Source organism: Danio rerio, chromosome 3, assembly GCF_052040795.2.
Source record: "Danio rerio strain M-AB ecotype USA chromosome 3, GRCz13ab, whole genome shotgun sequence".
Classification (NCBI taxonomy): Eukaryota; Metazoa; Chordata; class Actinopteri; order Cypriniformes; family Danionidae; genus Danio; species Danio rerio.
In genome coordinates this window covers 13,677,235-13,697,500 of record NC_141023.1, presented here as the reverse complement: position 1 = coordinate 13,697,500, position 20,266 = coordinate 13,677,235, and the positions used below count along the sequence as shown (strand labels likewise).

Here is a 20,266-nt window from a genome sequence, read left to right as displayed (position 1 = left end):
CTGCTTCACAAATGTAAATATTGCAGCCAAAAAAAGGATCTTACATCGACTTCGGTTTTCGATTGCTATTGGCTTCCTCTGTGTCTCATGACCAATCGCATCACGCTAATGTGCTGGAGCATTATAAATCTGAGGAGATCAGCAAATGGGAAACGAATAGTTTTCAGCAATTAAGTCTCATGAATGACTCCATTATTTGCATTACTTGTATGACTTTATAGGACTTGGAATGCAACGTGACTTCTGTGTACGTCTTTTATATGGATGTTTTTAGCAATAAATAAATGCAACTCAACTTTTAAGGCTGATTTATTCTTATGCGTCAAGTGATCGGTGGGACCCACGGCGCCTGCCTTGCATGTAGCCGTGCTATTAAACTTCTGTGCGCTGTTTGTGTCGCTCCACAATAACACTTCCGAAGCGCTGGCTGACAGTAGGTTTTTATGTTCCTTTGTGTCCAGTTTCTTTGCGGATGTTGGGTTTTTATTTAGTTTTTTTCTACCTTAATATAAAAGTAGCTAAAACTCGCTCATTCAGATGTGGGATCTGGCAGACGTGCAACAACTTTAATCATAATGTAAACACAAAACAAAAGTTTTCATCTAGAGCAGTAGTTCTCAAACTCTTTTCATCAAGTACCACCTCGGAAAAAAATTGTCTCTCCAAGTACCACCAAAATGAGCAGTATTGAAATAAAGTAGCGTAGTAGGCCCAGTAAAGCAGCTACAGCTCTGCACATTTCCAAAACGAGGCAGATTAATTCCTACTATTTTATTGTTTTAATTCCTATTTATTTTTGTCAGCCACTTTAAACGTATAAATAGTTTGAATATTAACACTGTATTTAAAAAATAAATACAAAAAACTAAAAACGTCAACATTTAAATTAAAATGTGCTTTTAAACGTTAAAAATTACAGGTTATTGTTTTTAAATGGTAAAAAAAACATCTGTACTAAATGTAAAGTATTAACATGTAGTAGCCTATTTATCAACACCTGGAAATGTTGCCTGGACCTCATAAATATAGGCTATATGTTATCATATTCATATATAAAATAATTTTTGATAGATTTTTAAATATGTAGCATGTACATATGACATATTTAATTCCTCTACGTACCACTAGAAGGAAGCCCTCGTACCACTAGTGGTACACGTACCACAGTTTGAGAACCACTGATCTAGAGCTCCTTCTTGGGACTCAACACTTGTAAACACTCGCTCCATCGGGCTTGCGTGGCTCTCAGCATTGCCCATACTTGTCATAACTACCAACCCGAACAATCACAGAGCTTGCGCTTTGCGTCGTTGCTACATGTATGTGTAGTTAGTGATGGTAAAATAAAGCTTTCTGAACCAATGAACCATTCAACTTAATTTTATCGGAAAAAGATTCGTTACTCAAAGCAGATCTCGATGAGGACTTCGCTGGTTAAAGTGTGGGACAGCACTTTGTTGCAAACATGTCTTTTGAATCTATCAAGTAGCGTGTCACAGCGTCACTACATCGCCTCAATCTTCTGCTTTTTTGCTTGTGCTTAGTAATTTTAGTGAAAACCTCAGATACTGTGGGTTGGGCACCTTTTTTACCAACCAGGTTTATCTGTTATAACAACACAGATCGATCTTCATGCCAGAGTCCCATGGAAAAATTGACACATACAAAAAATCTATTCACCACCCCCTACGACAAGTATGGCATCGTCCATCGCGATGTTTCGCATTAGACATCGTACAATGCCTAATTGGTCGACATCGCCCAACGCTTCTCCATTACGAATTGCATGTGCACACACACACACACATGGAAATTTTCTACGTCTATCTGTGTTTTAACCAATCAGGTTAAACCATCAACATGTATGACGTTAATGAGAGTATAATTGTTGTTGTTTTGAGCTACGAACTCACTGCGAGTGTTGAAGCTGGCCAATAAATCTGCAAACTATCTTCATTAAACCTTGAATCTCTGACTCGGGCTCTTCTTCATCTGATAGACTGGTCATTTTTAGGTTAAAACTGTACATTCCACCTACAGTTTATTTCGGTCTTATTTTCTGTTCACAACCTGTGCCTTTGTGCCCCCTGGCGGCATTGTTGCAAACTGCTGTTACACCTTTAAACATTTTACTAATCCCTTTATCCTGCGGCGGCGACACACACAGTGGTAGTGCTCGATCTGTCACAATTGTACATGCAAACTGTTTAATGCATCCAAAATCATTGGAGAACACTGCGAACTGTAAAATGACACTAGGTGGCTTCCCGAAGCATTACAAATTGACATGAAGGAGTCCTGATTGAGCATCAATATGTGACAAGTCGGGAGTGCGAATGTGTTAGACAATAAAAACAAAGAGTGACTCAAAACGGACATGCTTCGAACAAGAAACACAATGTATTTACAGTACATAAGAACGAAAACATTTGACACTTTCAGTAAAAATCAAGTTTTTGCGAGTCAGCCAAAAGCTGATCGAGATTTCTTCATCGGTTCCCCAGGAAGTAGGTCGGGTTGGTTTCGAGAGGTCTGAGCAGGTGCGCATCCTCCACCCACAGTCCAAACAAACTCTCCGGCAAGACCATGACGCCTGCCCATGGTCTCTTGCGTTCTTGGAGCAGGCTCTCTAAAAGTGCTTGTTTGAGCGGTTTGTGGAGGCCCTATCGGCAGCATGGAGGAGTATGGAGGATGAGGGGTTGGAGGTGTGGAAATCTAGACCTGCGTGGAGTAGGAGCGCTGCAGGTTGTTGGAGCGTCCCGCGGAGTGGGCGGCGCAGTGGTGCGCGTGCTGGGACGGCTGGTCTAGACTTCGCTGGAAATGGAGCGAGACGGTATGAGGACATCGGGGGGGACGGGGAACCGATGAGGCTGATGGTCATGTGATCTCAGTGAATGGAGATCCCCTTGGAGTCTGTAAGGGGGGGGGGGGAGAGAGAGAGTGTGAGGGGAAAGAGAGAGAGAGAGAGAAAGGATGAGAAACCAAGACTTGAAGTGGAAACTGCGTTCGGATAGAATAAAATTAGTGATGCACCGAAATTAATGTATGACAGGAGAACTGAAAGCTTTCATTTAGCCAAACCTGTTTTTTTTTATTCCACTAAATAAATAAATTGATTTAATAACCAATGCATCTAAAAACGTGTATATGTGTGTATTAAATAAACTAAGGCAGCTTATATGCTGTAAAAATATGTGTAAAGCAACAGTTTTCTGTATTTTGTGATTCATTTTTTGCTTGCTTTTGAATTGCATCATACATTTCCTTGACGTATCATGCTTCGTATGACATGGCAGCGTAAATAATATAATTGAGATATAGGGGGTGGGGTATTACTTTTGACTAAAAATCAAAACTGTCAGAGATGTCCAATAGATTAATAGGTACCGAAAAAGTCCACAGAGGGGGTTGATCACCAGAATGGGGAAGTCCCAGAGTAAAGTGAGAAAATATGATACACCGGTGTTTTGGAATATGGAAAAACTGTGTCTGATTGGGCAGTTAAAAGATTTAACTTGGGCCATCCTCATACTGATAGATCTGTCTCTGTGATATAGCAGCGTAATTACAATAAGTGAGATCCGAGATGTGGCTCAACACATATAACTGTTGCGGTGCGGTTAAAGTCCCTGGCTTCTGGCTGAGATCAAGACCTTTTATAACGTTTGACTAAAAATCGAATTTGTTGTAGACGTCCAAGAGATTAATAGGTACCAAAAAAAAATCCACAGAGGGGGTGGGGGGCTTGGGGGGTGATCACCAGAATGGAGAAGTCCAAGAGTAAAGTGAGAAAATATGATACACCGGTGTTTTGAAATATAGAAAAACTTAGCGTTTGTCTTTACGCTGTTTTCATCAGTTTATATATTATTTGTTTTTATTGTATGTATACATGTCTCTTTTATTCCTGTTTATGTAAAGCACTTTGAGTTGCCACTGAGTATGAAATGTGCTATATAAATAAACTTGCCTTGCCTATGACGTATGATTTCCTTGACGCTCTTGACGTTTCCTCCAACAACGTTTTATGTTTAAAAGTTTATTGATATTTTATTATTGACATCTGATATATCGTCTGGGATGGTGTCGTAAATTACGACGCAAAAACATGGTAATAAACTGACAAGTACTTTTTCTGTTTGTTCACTTGATTCTATGTATCATTACTAAAATTATGATTAATATGTTAATTGTCAATTGACAAGGGGCAGTACCTCTTCAAAAAGGGTTCATATTGGTATTTTAAAAGTACATGTTAAAGTCAGAAATATTAGCCCCCCTGAATTATTAGCCCCATGTTAATGATTTCCCCCCAATTTCTGTTTAACGGAGAAGAGATTTTTTTTCAACACATTTCTAAACATAATAGTTTTAATAACTCATTTCTAATAACTGATTTATTTTATCTTTGCCATGATAAAAGTACATAATATTTGACTAGATATTTTTAAGACACTTCCATACAGCTTAAAGTGACATTTAAAGGCTTAACTAGGTAAATTTGGTTAACTAGGCAGGTTAGGGTCATTAGGCAAGTTGAAAATGTATGAAAATGTATAATGATGGTCTGTTCTGTAGACTATTGAAAAAATATATAGCTTAAAGAGGCTAATCATTTTGACCTTAAACGTTTTTTTTTTTTTAAATTAAAACTGCTTTTATTCTAGCTGAAATAAAACGAATAAGACTTTCTCCTGAAGAAAAAATATTATCAGACATACTGTGAAAATGCCCTTGCTCTGTTAAACATCATTAGGGAAATATTTAAAAAAGAAAAATAAATTCAAAGGGGGCTAATAATTCTGTCCTCAACTGTACATGTTAGGACCTAATGTTTGCATATTAACTTCTAAAAAGTTCAAAGGTACCACTCCAGTGACTGCTTTTGTGCCTATACTTCTAAGAGTGTACACTGAATGTACAATAAAGTGCATTGTAAACAATATATAGTATTAAAAAGCCGCCTGTAGCTTATGATGTGTGTATTTACATGCTCTTGAATTGCATTATAGAACCTTGATTGTTGCATTGCAACCTTTGATGTTGGAAAGTTTACCAAGGTGAATTTAAATGAAAAATTGGAGTCATTTGTAATTATTTATTATTTAGCAGACATTTAAATTCAGATTGGTATGAATTTGGTTAAAATAAATATTAATGAAATTCTGTTTAAGTTTGCAACTGCAATATAAACTACTTCGAACTGCAAGTTTATAGATATAAACGTGCAAATGCTACATATAAACTCACAAATATGACTTCTCACCACAATTCAGAGTTTATCTAACAATTCAGACTAAGAATTGCAAGAAAGAGTCACATTTTTAAGATGCAAAATACCAAAAAGTTGGAATTTATTTGTTATTTTTCCTATTCCAAGGTCAAAATACGTTTTTGCAACACTGTGTGCACGAACCAGACATTAACACAGACAAAACGCCCTTAGATAAGATAAGAATTAATTTAAACTACACCATTTCACTCAATGACTTTCCGCCCTCCAAAGCCATTTCGGCAGAAAAAAACAAACTGAAAACTGCAGAAATTTCAGTGCATCACTAAAATAAAATATAAGATTGAGGCAGAAAAAGGGGATGACTTGTATGATCGAGGTGAGGAAGAGAGGAACTAAAAAAACAAAGTATTTCCAAAAGTGAGGAGGATGAGCGTGGCCTACAAAGGGGAAACTCACACCTGGAGTGGAGTACGGGGGGAGAACTCCATCAATTCTGAAGCTCCACAAGCTACACAGTCCACTTTTATAGAGATGTTAACCTCCAATCAGCCCTTTGAGCAATCAGTGGCATAATACGCTCTAAACACTTCTCAATGACTCTATCATAACAGAAACGTCTCTCTTCAAGGATAAGCAAAGGGCCGGTCAGTCCTCCAGATTTGCAGGGTGTTGTGGTTGGTGTTTGGGTTGTGCAGGTTGGACATGCTAGTAAAGGGAGGAGGGCTGGGTGGGTCTTGGGAGTCACATTAGGGTCCACTGGGTCAAAAACAGAAGGACAGGGTGGGTCGTAATCCATCCCTTTATGTGTGCATCCCTGCTACTAACCCGCTCCCACCCCTTACCTGAGTGCCACTTAACTTTTCAAGTGGACTCTCAACGCAGGGCAGCGCCACCATGGGCATGCCCAGAACAGACTCAGGCCGCTGGACTCGCACCGCCGGGGGAGGAGGCTTTGTCTGCTGGAAGTTGTTGATCACGCATGTCACCTGGAGAAATGGAGAGAGAAAGAAGACAGAGAGAAAAAAGAAAAGCAGTAGTGGAGGAAATAATGGATTGTTTGGATTTTAGTACAATGTAAATAGTAAACAGTCATGACAACAAATGTTTGACTACAATTCTTTTAAATTAGTTTAATCAACAAATTTGTTGCATTTACACACAATTTAACTTCATATTTTTAGTTAGTTGAAGTCAAAATTACACCGAAAAAAAGATCTCTTAAAAAATCCTTGTAACAATTTGCAAAAAGCAAATTTTAAGTCAATGTTACTCATATCAGGTACAACTCATTTATTAATATCCTTTCAAATTTACTAGTTTACCCCCTTTTTAAGATTTAATATTAATACTATGGTTCTTCTGAGTGTGCCAGTTTAGCTTCAGTTTAAATTTTTTATTATTTATTCATTTTCTTGTTGGCTGCACTCCTACGTCAAGTTGCGGTCAGTCTCAAAACCGCTCCAATTGATCCACCGTTTTTATGTTGTTAAATAAAAAAATAAAAAAAGGACTGGGTGTGTTTATATCACCCCAATATGACTATACTATATAGTTAGTCATATACAGTCTTCACTTTTGTCTACGACAACCCCCCCGCTCTTCAGTTTCGTTTTTCGTCTGCGACAGCCCTCCGCCATCAAACCCCCCACCCCACTCCTTTTTTTTTTTGAGCGTGACACCTCTCCATCCTCGGGTAACATGTCGGATCCGTTACCCCAATCTGTTCCAGGACCTCGCAATTCACATATTAAGCACTGGGTGTGGATGATGACCATAACAGTAATATCACCCCAATTTTATCCTCCTTACACTGGCTGCCTGTTAAGTTTCGTATTGAATTTAAAATATTACTTCTCACCTATAAAGCTCTAAATAATCTAGCTCCTGTTTATCTAACCAACCTTCTGTCTCGCTACAATCCAACTTGCTCTTTAAGATCTCAAAACTCAGGGCTTCTGGTAGTACCTAGAATAGCAAAATCAAGTAAAGGAGGTCGACCCTTCTCTTTCATGGCTCCTACACTCTGGAATAGTCTTCCTGATAACGTCCGAGGCTCAGACACACTCTCCCAGTTCAAAACTAGATTAAAGACCTATCTGTTTAGTAAAGCATACACTCAATGCATCACCTAGCGGGTTCCACACTGGCTTCTGCATCTTGCTTATATACACTATGAACAGCAGCTACGCTAATTATTCTCTTTATTTTCTATTTTCACCTGGGGATACTCATCCCGAGGTCCTCAGATTATGCAGAGTCACTGATTGGATCCAAGACCAGCGACGAGATGATCCCAAGGTTTCCATATCCGGGACCAGGCCATATCCTGAGCTGCTGCTGCGCTGATGGTCATGGGGAGTGGAGAACATGTGTCTGATTCCAGCGACGCACCATGGACAGACGAGTCTTCGCTGAGGCCATCTTCCAGCCTCCACCAAGGCGACTGAAGCTCTGCACAAGACTTTGGCCAGCAGAGAAATTAAAATGGTCGTGCCCAACTGAGTTCTCTCAAGGTTTTTTTTCTTCACTACCATCAGGTGAAGTTTTTTTTCCCTCTCCGCTGTCGCCACTGCCTCGCACGGTTCAGGATTGGTAGAACAACGCATCGATGAATTTGCTCTTCAGTGTTTGAACTCTCAGCAATGATTAAATCACACTGAACTGAGCTAAACTGAACTGAACTGAACTTAAACACTAAAAACTGAACAACTCTGTTCCAGTTACTATGACCATTTATGTGAAGCTGCTTTGACACAATCTACATTGTAAAAGCGCTATACATATAAAGCTGAATTGAATTGAATTAAATTAATGCATTTATTTGATTAAAAAAATAGTATAACTATATCAAAACTTAATTTCTGATTAGTAATGTGCATTGACAAGCACTTTATTTAAGTTGATTTTCTCAATAATTTATTCTTTTTGCACTCAAAAAAATCTCAAAAGTTGAAATCGATTTTTAAATTCGTTGTATGTCTGACATATATGGTCCTATCCTACATACATCAATTCTTTATTTCCCTTTCGGGTGATGTATAAATCTCAAAGAATTGACACGTATGACTGGTTTTGTGGTCCAAGGTATTTATTTAAATGCCTATGCAATCATTTATCATGTCATGTCAATGCTTTTAATCAGGCTCTCACCAGAAACACAGCGATGGCTCCACCGGTGAAGAATCCGGCGAGGACGTCCGACCAGTGGTTTCGGTATTCAGCCACTCTAACAACACCCACCAACATGGCCAGACACAGCAGAGTCAGACTGAGTGTGGGTTTGGTCAGACGCGTCCCTTTAGTCCTGAACACCAGCGTCACATACATCTGCAAGCACAAACAGACAGTGCTGAAGATAAAATCACAACATAACAATCTGAAAAATAAATATTGCCGCACTGTTTGATCACACATGAACCATTTATATTCAACAATACAATATTCTCTAAACAAATAAGGACTGACTGACAATATTTTTCATCTATTCACACGTTCAAATGGCAATTTGGGAGCTTTCTCTGTGCTCTTATAAGTTTCAATGTTGCTTTTTATTTTATTTTTTTTACTTCATAAAAGCTACAGACTGTAGTGATCAAATGTAATAATGTAGTAAATAATGTTCAGTTTTTTGCACAGACACCAATGACCACAAGTTAAGCTTAAATACGTTGATAGTGCTCTACTTAAGAGTAAACCAAGCTAAACTGGTAAAACATGTTTCTGTCAGGTGAATCTAGTCAAGCAAGAACGTCTTTCTGCTTAAAAATGTCAAGAATCACATAAATGTTACTATCATTCATGTGAAAACTGGATCTTTTCCATTGGTAATGTTTTTTAAGCAAATATATTGCAACATTTTATGAGTCTTGAGGGTTATGACTTTGTTCTAGCTCAGTGCTTCTCAAAATGTGGTACGCAGGCTTCCTTCTAGTGGCGCACGGAGAAATCGCTGAATAATTAAAGCAAAAACATGAACACTTAACCCTTTAACACGTATGATAACACAGATGTAATCGGTAAATTGATTTTAATTGGCTAAACCTTTTTTTTTTTTTCAATTTTCATTTGTGTTTGAGAGACTGCAGGCTCATAGATGCGCTCTTTTGTTTATGTGTCAGTTCCTCTACAAGTGAGCACTCACAGATATTGAAACAGCTGTAGGTTCACTAAACTCACCACAGTGTACACTGCAGAGTAAACACTGAGCGCTGCGTCCTTGGAGGGGAAGGATTTTCTGGCAGACGCCACTATGAGCGGGTTTCCGGTGCAGGCTTTGCGTTCGGTGATGTACTGGAGGTTTGAATGGCAGCCCAGTGCTGTGTAGTTTGGTCTGCATGCCGACAGGAAGTGAGGCGTCTGGTTTCCTGTCACTACCTGTCCGGCGTTCGCAAAGATAGTGGTGGTGAAGACGCCAAAGGTGTAGACACCTGAGAGAACAGCAGAGATGAAAGACTTAAGAAACACAGACAAAACAAATATCCATCCATCTATCGATCTATCCCTCTATCTATCCATCCATCCATCCATCCATCTATCCCTCCATCCATCTATCTATCTATCTATCTATCTATCTATCTATCTATCTATCTATCTATCTATCTATCTATCTATCTATCTATCTATCTATCTATCTATCTATCTATCTATCTATCTATCTATCTATCCAATCTACCATCCATTTATCGATCTATCCCTCTATCTATCCCTCTATTTATCTATCCCTCCCTCCCTCCCTCCCTCCCTCCATCCATCCATCCATCCCTCCCTCCATCCATCCATCCATCCATCCATCCATCCATCCATCCATCCATCCATCCATCTATCTATCTATCTATCTATCTATCTATCTATCTATCTATCTATCTATCTATCTATCTATCTATCTATCTATCTATCTATCTATCTATCTATCTATCTATCTATTCAATCTACCATCCATTTATCGATCTATCCCTCTATCTATCCCTCTATTTATCTATCCCTCCCTCCCTCCCTCCATCCATCCATCCATCCATCCATCCATCCATCCATCCATCCATCCATCCATCCATCCATCCATCCATCCATCCATCTATCTATCTATCTATCTATCTATCTATCTATCTATCTATCTATCTATTCAATCTACCATCCATCCATCCATCCATCCATCCATCCATCCATCCATCCATCCATCCATCCATCATCTATCTATCTATCTATCTATCTATCTATCTATCTATCTATCTATCTATCTATCTATCTATCTATCTATCTATCTATCTATCTATCTATCTATCTATCTATCTATCTATCTATCTATCTATCTATTCAATCTACCATCCATCCATCCATCCATCCATCCATCCATCCATCCATCCATCTATCTATCTATCTATCTATCTATCTATCTATCTATCTATCTATCTATCTATCTATCTATCTATCTATCTATCTATCTATCTATCTATCTATCTATCTATCTATCTATCTATCTATCTATCCAATCAACCATCCATCCATCTATCCATCCATCCATCCATCCATCTATCTATCTATACCCATTCATCTATATATTGTTCTATCTATCTTTCCATCCATCCATCTATCCCTCCTTCCCTCCATCCATCCATCCATCCATCTATCCATTCATCCGTCCATCCATCCATCTACAGAGGCCATATCTGTGTATTTAAAATTAATTATATTTATAATACTTGACCTCATGTTCATTAGTTACCATAAATAAAATGTTAACTGTAAATAACTCAAATACAGAATAACACAACGTATACTATAGGCCATCATTTGCAAATAAAATAAGATAAACTAAATGAAACAAATAAATAAAATAATAGGGCTGCATGGAGGTTAATAAATTATTAAAGTTTAATAAAGGCACTAAACAGAACAGAAAATGAATGAATACCAATATTAAATTCTTTTTTTCACCAAAAATAATTGCAACCATATTTAAAGTAAAAATACTAAAATAAATAACAATAATATTGGACAATATTTATACTATCACAAATAATATAAAACAATACAAAGATATGCAACATAAAACAAAAACAAAAAAAACTAGGAAAATCTTTTTTTTTTATACAAAATATTTTAATAATGTTGGTGTTCACATTATTATTCATAAATGCAATTACAATCAAACTGAACTTTTATTTTATATGGCAATATTCACTAGTGATCATAACTAGTGATCTTTTTCACAACACTATTGACATTTGCACAACAGTTAATGCATTTCTCAAAACTATTAGTGCACCAAAGCCACTGAGAAAAACTGTAATATGCTTAAATTGGATTTCTAACACTACAGGAGTATTTTATTTTGATATAAACTGTAAAATGCTTAAAAGTTGACGACAAATTTCAGCAAGCACAATTTAGAGCATTCAAAAGACTTTAATGCTTCTGATGCATTTATAATGTGATCCAGATCCTGAAATCCTTATTCTAGTTTACAAGCTCTCGTCCTGAATGATATTCAGCGTTGTGATGATCTCTAGTGAATGTGGATGTAGGTCTGTCACGATACAGAATTTTTGTTGTATATTGTCACAGAAACTGTTGTGCAATAAGCAATATTATTGTCATTTTGAGATTATTTTATGCCACTGATTATATAATGATTATAATTATAATTATAGATTATAGTTATAATTTTATGTTAAAAAGGTAAATGTCCGATTAGGTAAATGCCCAATTATGAACTTTAACAACAGTGAGGTAGAATGTAAATGTCATTGTAAAATGACTTTAAGGTTATTTGAGAAATTGTAAATATATACTGCAGCACCAAAAAATCAGTGAGCTCATCTTCAAGTATTTCACGATAAGTGTATATATTGATTATTATGACAGGCCTATGTAGACATAGCATACCGAGGAAGCGTATGATGCGCCTCAGCAGAGGGTTGAAGTAACAGCAGTCTGCAGTGACGATTGTCTTCTCCTGCGTGCCCTCCGCCCTCATGAAAAACACCATCACCTCACCAGCCAAAATCTGAGGAGGACAAAACACACGCAAACATAAGAGATCATCCAAAAGTCATCTTTTACTCACTATCAATTCTCTCTCACTTGCTTTTAAACCTTTATGAGCTTCTGTCTTCTGTTAAACACAAAAGAAGAAATTCTGAAGAAAGTTAAAAACCGGTAACCATTGACTTCTGTGATTGACAATTAAAGATTACAAGAACAAACCATTTTTTTCCTGATGACATGCGCAGATTATTCAGCACATTAAAATGAAGTACTTGAAGACAGAATTTGTATTGTTTTGGGGTGAACTATATCTTTAAACACACTGAAGCTTTTCTGCAAAACATCCACCAGCCGAATTCGTTTGGCACCTCTGAAGCTCCATTTGGTAGAAAAGCGAGTGCGGTGAAACGTGCGCCTACTCTTGCGAAGCCTCCTCGATATTTTCAATTCTGAGCTGCTGAAAGTTCCTCATTTTCACCGTTCTCAAATGCCAGCAGCAAAACCTCATTATTTCTGATCTCCTTGGACTCGCTTGCGATGAGTAACAGCTCTTTATCGTGACTAATTCTGCTTTGGTACAGTATAGACAAACCACTTCTGTACAGTATGGGTGTTCATACTGATCAGTAACATACACAAATTTGATTGGTGAGTGATTACGTTTATATTTCTACATTTAGCCACTTTTATCTGAAGTGGCTTAAAGGGTTAGTTCACCCAAAAATATTTATTCTGTGATTAACCACTTAAACTCTGCTGCTATTTTGGGATTTCCGCCTGGATTTTGCCTACCCAAATTTAAAAGCTTCCCAAATCCACATGCAGAGGTGTAAATGCAAAAATTTGGTATCATTTTAAGGAAAACCCTTTGAATTTTCATAAAACACTATTGAAAGGGTTTAAAATATCTGTATATGTTGTCTGTGTTATAATAAACACCTAAAAAAGTTTAACTTTAAAGTTTTAAAAAATAAACTCAAATTTGAAAGTGTACCGTTAAGGTTCTGTGTAGTCTAGCGTGCTGTAATTAATTTTGGTGGTTCCTGCACATGTCTGTAATCATAGGAAAAAAGAAAAAGGTCTCTACCATAATCTATGCAAAGTTATTGTATTCCAACTGATGAGAGGTGCTGTACAAGCCACAGAGACCGATCCTTGTTTACATATTTCACTATTCTTTTGTTTGATCAAACATAATTCATTGTGTTTGGACCACATCAGACATATAAAAGGATTACTTATGCACATCACCTCAAAAACAGAGGAGAATGGCCCTGAAGGGCACAGCATAAGGTAAGAGATGACAGCTGTCTGTGCTATCTGGGGCTGCTTATTGATCATGAATGTATTGTTTACATTTGTGCGCCATGGAAACACCACAATTCATTCAACAACTGTTTAGCATATAAATATAATTCAGTAAAAAGAATGCTAGAACTGTATGAGCACCGGCAAGAGCTTTCATTTGAGCTATAACTTGTACATGTGTCATATAAAAAAATATGAAAATGAACCAATGTAAAATACCCAGCTCGGGTATCCAAAATACTGTGTATTTAAGTGTAAATAACTTTTATACAGTAGAATAAAAACCAAAGTGATGTGTGCATATGCATATGTGCATAAAATATAGATTCTAAACTTTCAAACGACACCACTTACGGGGGTCTGGTGCAACGCTAGCCCTTTAAATCTGAAAGCAAAAGTCGATGACATCACGGACCCGGTACCGGGTCCGCAGAGTTTAAGTGGTTAATTATCTTTATGTCATTCCAAACCTCTGAGACATTCGTTCAGCACAAATTAAATCATTTCAGATGAAATCTGACAACTTTGTGACCCTCCATACACCAAAAATATATGGATTTTGCTGTTTGTTCAAACTACTTATTTAAAATGAGCTGAAACAACACAATTCTGGAGAGTTTTTGGGGACAACTTGATCATTTTATGTTCAATTTGTTAAGCTAATATTACCTATTGTACCCCTTTTCTGAGATTAAATTAAATTAAATTAAATTATTTTGTGTCTCCAGAATGTGTCTGTAAAGTTTCAGCTCAAAAAAGCCATCAGATTATTTATTCACGTCCTGTTTTGGAGAATTTTATGTTTCCCCATTCAAACAGAACGCTCAAGCTTACTGCCCGAAAGGCATTTCAAAGATAGTCGGGAAGTGAAATGGCTTGCCTTAAAGGGACTTTGCTACAGATCAAACCACTGTTGTCCAATGACTTTCCTAATGAAGTCTTTAAAAAGCTGATTATTACTGGTATCCTGCTAAAAAATAAATAAATGGTAAAATATTATGTACGGTCAAGAAAAAACAAAAGAAATTAGATATTAACGCTTGTGTTTAAAAATGTGTTGAAAAAAATTAATACTTAAAAAAGAATTACGTTTTCACAGGAGGGCTAACAACTTTGCCCACAACTCTTCATTTCTTCAAAAAAGCCAAAGACTCCAATACTCCAGCATGTATAGCATTACATGTTAAAGCTTGAAAGTGATTTTGTGCTTCTTTGGGATGCACCATAAAGAGATGTTTGTTAGCAGAACACAAGATTCTGCCGGCAGATACTGTATAGCAAGCTGCATTCAGAACCAGTGAATGATTTATAGACAAATAAAAGTGCCTTGAACAAAACTATTCAAGTTGAAAGAAAACACATCCTTGCAGGGATTGTTCAACCCAAAATAAAAAATGTCCTCACCCTTGAATGATTTCAAACCACCTTTTGTTGAACACAAAAGATAAATATTTTGAAGAATGTTCATAGTCTATAGCCATTGAAAAGGAAAACACAATGGCTACAGAGTGTTTCCAACGTTCTTTAAACTATCGTCTTTTGTGTTCAACAACCTCAAACAGGTTAACAATAGCAGAATTATGTTTTTACATGAACCATGCCTTTAAATATACTGTAAAAATGCTGGATTCCACACAGTTCCTTCATGTTGTCCCAACACAAATCGATTAAGTTAACCTAATCTAACCCAAATTTAAGTTGGTGGAACATAAAACAATTAAGTTTTTCCTACAAACACCTTAAGAATTGTGTTGGTTTAACTCATTTTACATAAGTAGCTTGAACAAACAGAAAAAATAATTATTTGAGTGTTGGAAAACTAAACAAATTAAATAAAACACAAGGGGCACTATTTTAAATATCTAGACACACAGTGTAAAGCGCATGTTGCAAAAGCATTAAAAACACGTCCAAATCCACTTTTGCTATTTTAAGGATGGAAAAATCCGCTCTGCGCCCCGGCGCATGGTCTAACAGGATTGTGCTTATTCTCTTATTGAGTTTTGGGTGTGTTTTGAGCATGACGTCCATTAAACCAATCAGTCTCATCTGCCATTCCCTTTGAGAGTCAGTAGTGTCGCACCATGCATTTGCTATTTACATGGCGGACTTTGTAAGCGTAAAAACTGAAAGCTTCACTAGTGAGAAAACAGTTAAACAGAGCATCTGCAGTGCGAAAATAAAGAACGAGCCTCCTCCATTCGACCACTTTACTTTCTTTTTACTTTTATTTTTTACTACTTTACTTTAGTGGATAAGGAAACGGTGTTCTACGCACTCCACTGAAGACATCCATTAGCCTACATATTTAATTTAGTTTGTTAGGCGCAAAGATTTGTTTCAAAACTATTTTTTAAATTCAGTTCTAATTTCCAGTAAACTAATAAATGAATGATAATAACGAAGCGAGTTATATCCAAACACACATCCTTGTTTGATAAACCTGTTTTGTTTTAAATGCACCAAAATACACCTATATTCACTGAGAAATGGATCAGAATATTCATCTTCAACTGAAGTGTGCTCAATTATGCTGAGCCCTGTAGATGAAAAAGTGACAGTGATTAATAATTCTCTGGATTATTAATGTTTTTACAACCCTCACATTGATATAACTTAAGTGTTGTGCGGAGTTATTGTCACCTAAGGCTCAAACAAAACAACATCTCAACTATACTGAGTTAAAAAATCAGAGAGCAAAAACACCGACATCAATCCAGCAACACAAACTCTGAGAGACAGAGAGAGACGTCAGAGATGAGGAACTGAGAGACAGACACACACCGCTCACCTCACACACATCTCCCAGAATAACACCTGACCACTGACACACACACACACACACACACACACTGACGGAGAGTGACATCACTGACACACACACACATACATACACGTGTACAGCTTTCTTTATCCATAAATGTAATGACCTTTATGTTGTGCAGACTGTATATTCTATCCCCCATTAATATTTGTAGATTTTTCAAAATACTTCATTCTGTGTGACGTATGAGCAGTTTCCCTCATGGGGACCAAAAAAATGTCCCCACAAGGTCAGAATTCCCCGGTATTGCTATACTTGTGAGGACATTTGAGCACCATAATGCAAGAAATAAAAGATAAAGATACACACAAACACACACACACACACACACACACACGATGGTGAGTCACATCACTGATCCGCACACACACACACTGACATAGAGTGACATGCCTGACATACACACGGAAAGTGACACACATGCACACACGCTAGAGCTGCACAATTAATCGTAAAAAGATTGCGATCTCGATTCTACCTCCTAAACGATCTTAATCCAGCATTTCTACGATTTTGTCAATCATATTTACAATTTCCGGAGAGAAGCAACGGTGGCCGCACAAGTCTTCACATTGTTTTACATAAGTTGTTCAGCAACATGGAGACCTTCAAATGCTGTTGAAAGAGTCACATGCTGTATTTATACGATATAAATCATCCCAAAAATGTCATTTCTGTCTTCATGTAATGTATTAGCGACCGCAAAATCAGACGTGATGTGAGCTGACCGTCAGCTGTTACCGCAGTGACTGCGGGCGCCTCTGAATGAAGTCTATTTTAGTAAACAGAACCTGCATAAGCTGTGAACTACAGTTAATGCAGTTGTAAATAACATTCAGTTTGTGGCACAGAGTGATCGTTTGGGAGTCGAGTGGGAAGTGAACCGCTCTTAGCAGAGAAAATATAACCAAAAGCGAACACAGTATTGAAAGATGTAGCTGGCTGATTCCAGCCCAAAGAGTATCCAAAACCCGCCGAAATGCAAAAATACCCACCCAGTCTTCTGTATTCATGAAAATCACGTCAGTGACAGATTTTAAGCAGGAAACTACAGATTGTATATGTCTCAAACACAATAATTTAACATCAGACTTATCATCAGCATGACCAGGACAAATCTAAAGTCTGTTCAAGTCTATACAGTACAAAATTTTGCATTTTAACCAACAGTACAGCTACACAAAGCCTATTGCTGTTTTACCACATGTTTAAGAATAACATTAATAGCCCACTCATGTTAACCTTTATTTTACATCTACAGAATGGTGAGAAAATTGTGATCTTTATTTTAGGCAAAAAAAAAAAAAAAATCCAGATTCTCATTTTAGCCAGAATTGTGCAGCTCTAACGCACGCGTACACACATTTACATTTAAATTTAGTCATTTAGCAGACGCTTTTATCCAAAGCGACTTACAAATGAGGACAAGGAAGCAATTTACACAACTGAGAGCAACAATGAATAAGTGCTATAGGCAAGTTTCAGGTCTGTAAAGTCTAAGAAGGGAAGTATTAGTAGTATTAGTATTTTTTTTTTTTGTTGTACAGTTAGTGTGATATTCAAAGAGGCAATTGCAGATTAGGAAGTGAAGTGGAGACTAAATAGTTGAGTTTTTAGTCGTTTCTTGAAAGTAGCGAGTGACTCTGCTGTTCTGATGCAGTTAGGGAGTTCATTCCACCAACTGACACACAGACACATGCACGCACACACACACGTTTGTTTTTGTGGAAAGTGGGTACATTACATAGGTTTCCATTCATTTTATACTGTCCAAACCGTATATTATATTGCCCTCACCCCGCCCTACCCTAAACCCAACCATCACCGGAGTCAGTGTCCAGCATTACTCTCTGATTAAACATCCTGTGTGATTTATAAGCATTTTGAGAAATGAGGACGTCACTAATGTCCTCACATTTCACCTCCTTTTTGTAATACCTGTGTCATACCCATGTCATCATACAGATTTGTGTCCTGATATGACACAAAAACACGTACACACACACACACACACTCGGCCATATGACTCATAGACAGCGAGAAAGTTTGCAACCACAAGGGTGAGTGAATCTTCATTTCTGGCTGAATTACTCTTTTAATGGCCGACTGGAATGATGTTGTGGATTATGAAAGTGGAAGTGTGAACATCAGCTCGAGTGTGAATAATGCACCATTAGATGTGCTAAAGCTCTGTCTTTGGATCTTCTCTATCAGCTCTGAGTCGGTCACAGCTGATTAGCCTTGCGGCTCACGCTTCTCACGTCAGTTTACAATAGAAAGCAGATCTCCAAACCACAGCGGCTCTCGGCTGAAGACATGACAGGGTCAGGAGGAAGTCTGCAGTCAACAACCGAGCACAAGATAATTACCATTTAAAACACATAAACACATGACATAAAATATATAATAAAAAAACACGGGGTGGCGCAGTTGCCTCACAGCAAGAACGTCGCTGTTTCGACCCTCGGCTGGGTCAGCTGGCATTTCTGTGTGGAGTTTGCTTGTTCTCCTCCAAAGTCCAAAGACATGCGCTATAAGGAGAACTGAGTAAACTAAATTGGCCGTAGTGAGTGTGTGTGAATGTGAGAGTGTATGGGTGTTTCCCAGAGATAAGTTGTAGCTGGAAGGGCATCCGCTGCGTAAAACATATGCTAGAATAGTTGCCGTTTCATTTTACTGTGGTGACCCCAGATTATTGAAGGGACTAAGCTGAAAAGAAAATGAATGAATAAATGAATGAATGAATGAAAATTAAACACACATACATTGATCATCTTCTTAATTAAACTGATTTTAATAATCAAGTGAAAAATTGTATAACTTTAAAATTAAAAAGTTATTAAAATAAGCTGAATTAACATAAAAACATGCTGTCATGGCTTAAGGATGACTTATTTTTACAGTGTTATGAACAGAATAACTATATTTGTAAACAAATCACTTTTTGTGGGAGAATATGAAGTCTGAACCGTCTTACACACTGCACACGAAAGGAATATTATAGCTTTATTTAATAGTTGTGCTGCTTACTTTTGGAGATACATGTATACATGATGAATCAAAAATTCAAAAGAACCTGATTTATTTAAACACAATATTTGTACAATTATAAATGCCTTTACTATCACTTCTAATCCACCCTTAAGCACCCTTCGTATTGCAGCTCTTTATTTTTCTTATGTGGCATGAAGGTTTTAGGTGTGATCCAGTTTTTTTGTTTTTAAACAATTATCATTTTAATTACTGTCTTTTAGAGAATACAAATATTTACCACTTCATCAGGTCAAATTTTAAGACTTTTTTAGACCATTATGATGCAAATTTCAGGCTTATACAGGGTTATACGCTAAGGATTTTTCTAATGGCATGGTTGGGCCAATTAAAAAGATATTAACTTGCGATTTAATCAATTTTAATTAGAATTTAGAGTTATTTCTTAACCACACATTTAAAATGCGTCAAAACAAGCAAAATTTAGTAAATAATAGTTCAAAAACACTTTATGCACAGTCTATGGAGAACTTATAAACAAATGTTATTGTAATGAAGCTAATTAAAGTGTTAGAAGGATCTTTGATGATTGGTTGGCCCGATAGACACAGGAAAATTAACACCTGTTTACAATGATTTAAGACCTACAACACAAACTTTTTGTACATTAAAGATAATTTAAGGCCTAAAATTTTGTTTTTGAAACGTAAAACATTTCAAGACCCTGCGGAAACCCTGTTTATGTATTCGTTTGGGGAAATCTGATGGCTTAAAATTTGTATAAAAAATGTCAAAATAAGAAGACAAAAATATACAATAAAATGTAGTTTTCCCCATTCGTTTGCTATATGGGAGCAATTATGGTGCTGAAATTTTAATCAAGTCCAAGTTTTTTTCTTTTTCTATTTGCTAAAATGGGAAAA

At 37.0% G+C, this 20,266-nt stretch overlaps 2 protein-coding genes across 2 annotated transcripts in view; one reads left to right on the top strand and one right to left on the bottom strand.

Annotated features, from left to right (window-relative positions):
• The window catches only part of LOC147845543 (uncharacterized), a 261,502-nt gene that overhangs the window by 147,362 nt on the left and 93,874 nt on the right, over window positions 1–20,266 (top strand). The gene's annotated exons all lie outside the window — the stretch shown is intronic.
• plppr2a (phospholipid phosphatase related 2a) overlaps window positions 2,385–20,266 on the bottom strand; it is a gene marked incomplete at its 5' end in the record, with an annotated part of 62,932 nt that continues 45,050 nt past the window's right edge. Inside the window, 5 exon segments of the mRNA NM_200456.1 lie at window positions 2,385–2,913; window positions 6,095–6,222; window positions 8,387–8,563; window positions 9,413–9,663; window positions 12,119–12,239. Coding sequence (NP_956750.1) covers window positions 2,805–2,913; window positions 6,095–6,222; window positions 8,387–8,563; window positions 9,413–9,663; window positions 12,119–12,239 — 786 coding nt within the window. The 3' untranslated portion in view covers window positions 2,385–2,804.